This window comes from Macrobrachium nipponense, chromosome 3 (genome assembly GCF_015104395.2).
Source record: "Macrobrachium nipponense isolate FS-2020 chromosome 3, ASM1510439v2, whole genome shotgun sequence".
In the NCBI taxonomy this organism is placed as follows: Eukaryota; Metazoa; Arthropoda; class Malacostraca; order Decapoda; family Palaemonidae; genus Macrobrachium; species Macrobrachium nipponense.
The window spans coordinates 14,551,022-14,558,443 of record NC_087202.1 but is presented as its reverse complement, the minus strand read 5'-3'; the positions used below and the strand labels follow the sequence as shown (position 1 = coordinate 14,558,443).

Genomic DNA, 7,422 nt, shown 5'->3' with positions numbered 1-7,422 from the left:
ACCAGGTTTTGTACCCGTGGGTTGTATAATTATCAAAGCATCAATTTTGCAAGGATATTATTTTATTAATTAATGTATGCTAAGAACACATTACTGGATATGCTAATCTAGTACCACAGGATTTGTATTTATGGCAAAACTTAGTTGAGTTACCATCTAGGCTACTTATAGAAAGTATTTCAATTTGCTGTATTTCTTATATTATAGAATATATATTATATTATTTCCGAAACTCTTTGTGAAAATAAATTATGTGAAATGAAATGCATTAAAATGTGTGCATCGGAGCATTATATAATGATGGTGGGGTATAAAGTATGTAGGTGTTGCAAAACCGTATACTATTAACATAATATTTAGTCTCAAATTATTTGGTGACAGTCTTTAGACCTGGGCAGATTGGTCACGTCTTAGCTAACCACCAGCCCCTTTACCGCCAATCCCCCAACCCCAGCTTCCGGCTCACGCTTGTTCACTCACTCTGCCTTTATTCGTGGCTTCTGCGGCTAATGTCCGACACACCTTGATGGTGTTCCCCCTCTAAGCTGTTCAAGAAACCCACCTCTTTCGATATCTCCTGTTCATTAGTCTTTTACATAGTCATGTTTTTATTTTTTGTAATGAAATATTGTGAACATTTGGAAAATAAATGGCGTATGAAATACTGTCATCTGAGTATTATTTTACCTTCCAAAAAACATCCGTCAGAACAATCTCATAATAACTGTAGGACATTGAAATCCCGAACATGGGGGACAGGTGATGTTGGGTGGCCTTATTTTAAGTCACCATCTCATGCAAATTTCAGTCCTTTTAACATTCATAACATTGAGAAGCATTTTTCTCTGTTATAACGATCACAGTTTCGGAATTCGCCATCATATGACACTGTATATGCAATAAACAAATATCTAATGGCCACGACCCATGATAAATATTTCATGTTAGTCTATATATATCCATACATATCAACAAAACTACCTAAGAATCTTGACAATATTTTATTGACAAATTTCTGTGGAATGGAATATGAGACTTAGGCCAAAGGCCAACCTCTGGGGCTCATGAGGTAATTCAGCTTTGAAATGGAAATTGAGAGTAAAAATGTTTTAAAGGTGTAGAAGAGGAGAAAAACCTCAAAGCAGTTGCATTATAAAACAATTGTTAGGAGAGGGTGGGAAGTAAGATGGAAGAGAGAGGTTATGAGCGGAGGTACAGTAAAAGGAATGAAAGGGCTTGCAGCTGGGGGCCAAATGGATGCTGCAAAGAGCTTCTGTGTTTACTTTGTGATCTCCTTAAGTACATCTCTCTAGAATTAACAAAATGGTACAGGTTAATTGTTAGTTTCCATAATAAGCATCCATGCATTAATTTGGCTAAAGAATACCGCAAAGATCTTAGCATTTGTTTTGTAGAAAGTAAAGTTGAAGAGGGCATTACCTAAGGTTCTTTACGGCGTCCCTGTGGCCCCTAGCTACAACCCCTTCCATTCCTTTTACTGTACCTCCGTTCATATACTCTTTCTTCTATCTTACTGTCCATCCTTTCCTTACAGTTGCTTCATATTGCAGCCATGAGGTTTTCCTCCCGTATTACACATTTCAAACCTTGTTTCTTTCAATATCCCTTTCAGAACCGAATGACCTCATAGGTCCCATCTCCTGGCCTTTGGCTTGAATTTTATGTTCCATTTGTGAGTTACTCAATAGTTAGCTTTGCAATTTTTAATCAATGTATCTCGTGTTGAATTTTCATGCGGCCATACGACGTGATAGTTCTGTCTCTCCCTGTGGTAATGAATGAGAGTTTGGAGTTCTAATTATAATCATCATTGTCTCTGTTGAATGTAATTTATTAACTTTGCAACGAAAGTAATTGGGGATGCTGTTTGCAAGGGATGCAGTAGATAGCATCAACGAGTACATTGACACCTTGCATCTCCTTCACTTTGTAATTAAAAGAAAGGAACTTTCTTTTTAAGAAAGCACTTTCGTGGAAGTAACTATAATCTTTTTCCTCCATCCACACCTTTCTGAGGTACTCTCTCTCTCTCATCTTCCACCCACATTTCTTAGAAGTACTTTCTCTCTCTCTCTCTCTCTCTCTCTCTCTCTCTCTCTCTCTCTCTCTCTCTCTCTCTCTCTCTCTCTCTCTCTCTCTCTCTCTCTAAGGCACAAAGAAAGAAGCTTACAAGGATAAAAATAATGAATTCAAGAGAGCTGTTGGCAGAAGAGTGATAGCAGCCAGAAAACACGAATGTCCCCCAATAGGAATCAACGCAACGAATAGATTTGCTGTGCTCTCTTGAAACAGAAGAGGAAACTATCTTAACTGGAGACTCGTTAGTAAAAGATCAGGGGTTAACTTTTATGGCCAAAAATAGCAGTAAGAGAAAAGTTAATTTTTACCCAGGTGCAGGAGCAAAGAAGATAGCCGAGGCAGTGAAAAAAATCAAGGTAAATAATAGAAAAAGTTTAATCATATATGGTGCAGGGAGGGGGAAATGACTTGTTTCTAAAAGATGGAAGAACTGGCCTGACAAAAGGTCTTGTAGCCAACCTGACGAATGGTGTAGAGAACATCCGTGAGAAAACTGATAAGGGCATTCTTATAGGACATCTGCCCAAACCAATGTAAGCCACTATTCCCTTAGCAAGGCAATTGGAATCAGTGACAGACTGGAGTTAATATAATTTATTTCAGTAGAAATTTATGTCATCAGGAAAGTTTCTCGCCATGAACAATTCCCTAGCTTAAATACTAGAGATTGCTATAAACTGATAAGGCCAGAAAATCACCAAAAACTGAAGAGCATTATCCACTTTTGGACCGGAAATGGGTATGGGAGAGCATAAACAAACCTTTCATTAGTGGGCACAGATTTCCGTGTCGAAAATGATGATAATGGTTGCAGATCCACAATAATATAGCATGTGAGTATATAGTCTTTAATGGATATTAAAAGTTTTCGAACCTCGTACTAGGTTTACTTGACTGAAGATGAACCTAGTACAAGGTTGGAAAGCTTTTAATATCCATTAAAGACCATAATACTCACATGCTTATATTATTGTGGACCTGCAACCAAACCTTTCATTGGTATCGTGGAAGGTTAATTTCTCTTTGAATATGCACACGGAACCTTGATTAAAATTGTAAGATATCAGAAACAGTGATAAATGCAATCATTGTGAGGAGGTTGAATACACATTGCATAATTTTTTTTTTTTTTTGTAGTCACGTAAAAACAACATTGAAGTGTTTACAATTTTCTGAAAATAATAATGCTCTGTTTCAATTAAAGGACGAAAAAGGATTATAATAGTGCCACTGTATTAATTGTAGGGTACTATTTATATGCTGTTTGGGTCAGTAAAAAGAAACATGACACAAAAGAGGAAACAGATGCCTTGTTAAGAGCAAGTTTTGTTACGATAGGTGGGTATTAAAAAAACAATGACAAAGAAGAAATAGGTAACACTTTCACAAGAGAGTTCATTAATTACTGTTTTTGAGTAGCCGGTACAAATTTTTAAGTAATAGTACAGTTATTACGGCGTTCAAGAAAAAATGATTCAAAGCCTAGTGTTCCGCAACATATATTTACTACTTAAATATGCAATGTAAATACTGTGAAATAACTATAAACTTGCATTTATGTATTTTTTATAATTAAAAAAAAATGAACATCATAGTATTCTTTGGAAGCTTGAATTTCAAGTCAGTGGCCCCCGTGGGATTATTCCACATGAATAGGGTTAATCTTCTGAATAATAATAATAATAATAATAATAATAATAATAATAATAATAATAATAATAATAATAATAATAATAATAATAATAATAATAATAATGTTCATCATCATCATCATCATCACTATGGTAAATAATCGAGAAATCTTAATGAAAGGTGAAATTTGGCGTGAATTAACTTTAAAAAAATTAAAATTGACAAAAAAAGAAAAAAAAAAGAGAGGGAATTAGCGTATGGATAGGTTGGTTAAAATTCTGGACTTGGGAAAGTAAACTTACGAATCCGAGGGATTCCATCGACGACAAGACCTGGATCCTTCTTAAGATCCTTCAGAAGGACTCACAGCAGCAGCAGCCGCTGCTGCGGCGTCTCCAGAGCAGCCAGAGACTTCTCAACAAAAAATGAAGAAAAAGGAGCACAAGAAATCCTTCGTAGCAGAGACAGGAAACGGAGGCGCTCTTCGGAGCCTCTGGATCCCGAATCCTGTGCCGTGGCAGTTTTAAAATCAAGGCATAGAGGAAGCAGATGTCAAGGTTGACATTAATCACTATGTTTCAGCTATACAGCAGTTTACTTGTGGTATTAGGAGTTGTGGCAGGCGACTTGACCGCTTGGACTATTAATGATTTGGTTGATTTCCTCTGTTATCAAGGAGTCGACGGCAGTTTACGAGTACATGATACTCTTGGTGCTGCTGTTGACTCTTTTGAACCGGAAATCGTTGACTCTTTTGAACCGAAAATTGTTGCAGAACCTAACAGCTTGATGAAGCCAGCCTTTGCCTTTGCCATCTTCGGATTGGCCTTGTTGGCAGGCTTGGCTTTTGCTGTTTGCTGGAAATTCGGAAATTATGGACGCAAAGTTCATGATTTGGATGAAGATCTGGAAACTGATGACTTTAAACCGGACTACAATCTACAGATGGACGAACTGGAAGAAGACGACAGCGAGGATGAACTGGAACAAGAAGACAGCGAGGACAACCTGGAAGAAGACAACAGCGAGGATGACCTGGAACAAGAAGACAGCGAGGACTACCTGGAATTAGAAGACAGTGAGGACGACCTGGAAGAAGACAACAGCGAGGATGACCTGGAACAAGAAGACAGCGAGGACTACCTGGAATTAGAAGACAGTGAGGACGACCTGGAAATAGATATAGATGAAGTGTCTAGACTAGAAAATCGTCTAGAACTTGAAGACCTGGAATATAGTGACAATGACCTGAATATGGATAAGTGCGAATCGTCTAGACTGGAAGATCTTTTAGAACAGGAAGAACCAGAAGAAATGATAAAATGTGAAGATACTGAAGATGAACTGGAAAGCGAAATGACCGAAGTATCTCGGCCAGAGGAGAGCTTAGAACTGGATGAACTGACAGGTACTGAAGATGGTCCAGAAACTGTTGAAACCCCGAACAGCTTGATGACGCCAGCCTTTGCCTTTGCCATTCCCGTTTTGGCCTTGTTGGCAGGCTTGGCCTTTGTTGTGTGCTGGAATGACAACAGTCATGGAAACCATCTTCAGGAACTGGAAGACCATCTGGAAAGCGAAAGGGCCGAAGAATCTAGGCTGGAAGAGACCTTAGAACTGGCTCTAGAAAAGCAGAGATTGACAGAAGAACTGGAAGAGAGTCGGGTTGCTGCAGATGAAATGGAACGGCTATGGAAGGAGGCGAAGGAGGAGATTGCTTGGCTCAAGAATCAAATGGCAGAAAAGGACCTCTTGCTAAGAAAGAATGCTGACCATGAAGCAGTTATGAAGAATGAAATTGCAAAGTTGCATCATCAAAATGAAGAAGTCATGGCTGAACACCAGCACTTGAAAGATGACCTAAAACGGGCTGTATATGAAGGAGAGAGGATGGAGAAATTAAACAACGATCTTATGGAGGAATTAGAGTTTCTGGAGAAGAAATGCGAGGAGGAAAGGATAATAGCAAGTCTCATCCGAGGAGAACTAGAGCTGAAGGAAGAGGAAAATAGACTCAAAGCTGAGATCATCGAAGCAGAACTACAAGTGATGAAGAACTGGGTCTCTGAATTAGGAGGACAGAATGCGAGATTGGCTGAGGAGTTAGAAGAAGTGGAAATGGAAGTGACTTCAGTGAAGAAGGAGCTAGGAAATGAGAGGAGGAAGACCCAAATTTTGACTGAAGAAGTCCAGGTCATGAGGAAGTGGGTCACAGAGTTAGGAGGGGAGAATTCCAGGCTCCAGGAAGAGGCAGACGAAAACTGCCTGGAAATAACTTCACTGAAGAAATCATTAGTGAAGGAGAAAGAGCAAAACAGCTTTTTACAGGATGCTCTCCATTATAGGAGGGAGATTGAAAGCTTGTTTGAGGCAGAACAGAAGAGAAGGAAGGAGATGGAGAATTCCCTCAGAGTCTTAAAAGAAGAGCTCGACAACAGGGACCTCCAAATAGAAAGATTCTTAAATGAGGAAAGAAAATTAATATCTGAAAAAGAGGACCTAGAAGAGAAGCTAGACATCGCTCTTAATCACGGGAATGAACTGAACAGCTTGCTGGAGGAAGCAGATGAGAAGGCCAAAAAAATTGCTAATGAATTAGAGGAAGAGGTCCAGAAAAGGGAGACCCAAATACGCCATTTGTTAGGCCAAGGAGAAAGACTCAAGGAAGAACTGCAGCAACTTGGAAAAGAATGTGAAAGGTTGACAGAAAAGTGCAGGATACAGGAGGAACATGAGGTGAGGCAAGAACAACGTTTCAGAGAGTGTCTAAGGAGACAGGAAGAGGCTTTGAGGCAACAGGATAAATACCTGTTGATGACACTTCTCCATGGGACAGCTCAGAGGAATTTCCACCTGCAACACATTACACAGGATGGAAATGAAGTTGTGGATGAAACCAGGGAAATGGAGAAGGAAGATGAAGGACAAGAAGAGGACCTGTCTGACCTCTTGCAAATGAGGAAGGAGACCCAGCACAGGAACTACTGTGAAGCCCAACGTGAGAGGACCAACTACGGGCGGCAGTGGGAGGTCCTAACTCAGACTTTGAAGGATGTCGTGCATGGAGATGAGAGAATGGCAGAAGCGACGAACGGAGGTCCTAATAAGCACTGTGGAGTTTACAGTGAGCCTCCAGATCAAAAAGAGGAGAGTTGATCAGCGGAACTGGGCACAGAAGATGTCTCGATGGCCAAGTCCGAGGCACCAGTTCCGAGGAGGCAGGCGAAAAGAGGCAAATCTTGATGCCTTCGCCTTCTACAGCAGGAGGGGAGGTGATCCCGTGACTCCCCCTTAAAAAAAGGTCAAACAAAAGAGCTAACGTGAGCGAGTCACAGACTGGCCCGGCGACCGTGAGGCTGAGAGCACATCTTCAGCAGCGTGAGAGGGACTTCCCCCCACACCTTCGAACCCCCCCCTCCCCGGGCCTCCCCCCAGGCCCATCCACCCCCCATCCCCCACCCCCGAAGGTGTTCATGGTGGTTCCTCTTATGCTGCTTTGGGTGTGGTTTTTAAGCCCCACAGTCATCAGGCCATTCTGCGGCTCAATCGTGTTGGCCCTTTTGCCTCAGTCAGGAGGAGCTCTGCAACTGAGCTTGACTGAATGACCCGATTCATTTTCCTGCTGTGGAAAACCCACATTTTAACCTAGCCTCTGAGGGTGGGTGGACTAGCCAGCCCATCCCAGAGCCG

General features: G+C 40.8%; 1 protein-coding gene across 1 annotated transcript; it reads left to right on the top strand.

Annotated features, from left to right (window-relative positions):
• The first annotated feature begins 4,305 nt into the window (after nt 1–4,305).
• LOC135222333 (calponin homology domain-containing protein DDB_G0272472-like) lies at nt 4,306–6,888 on the top strand. Its single transcript, XM_064260417.1, has one exon. It carries the CDS (start codon nt 4,306–4,308, stop codon nt 6,886–6,888), a length of 2,583 nt encoding a protein of 860 aa, XP_064116487.1.
• Nucleotides 6,889–7,422: the final 534 nt, after the last annotated feature.

Bases quoted from the DNA above. Each gene is read 5' to 3' on its own strand.
- LOC135222333 (XM_064260417.1), top strand. From the start codon at position 4,306: ATGTTTCAGCTATACAGCAGTTTACTTGTGGTATTAGGAGTTGTGGCA.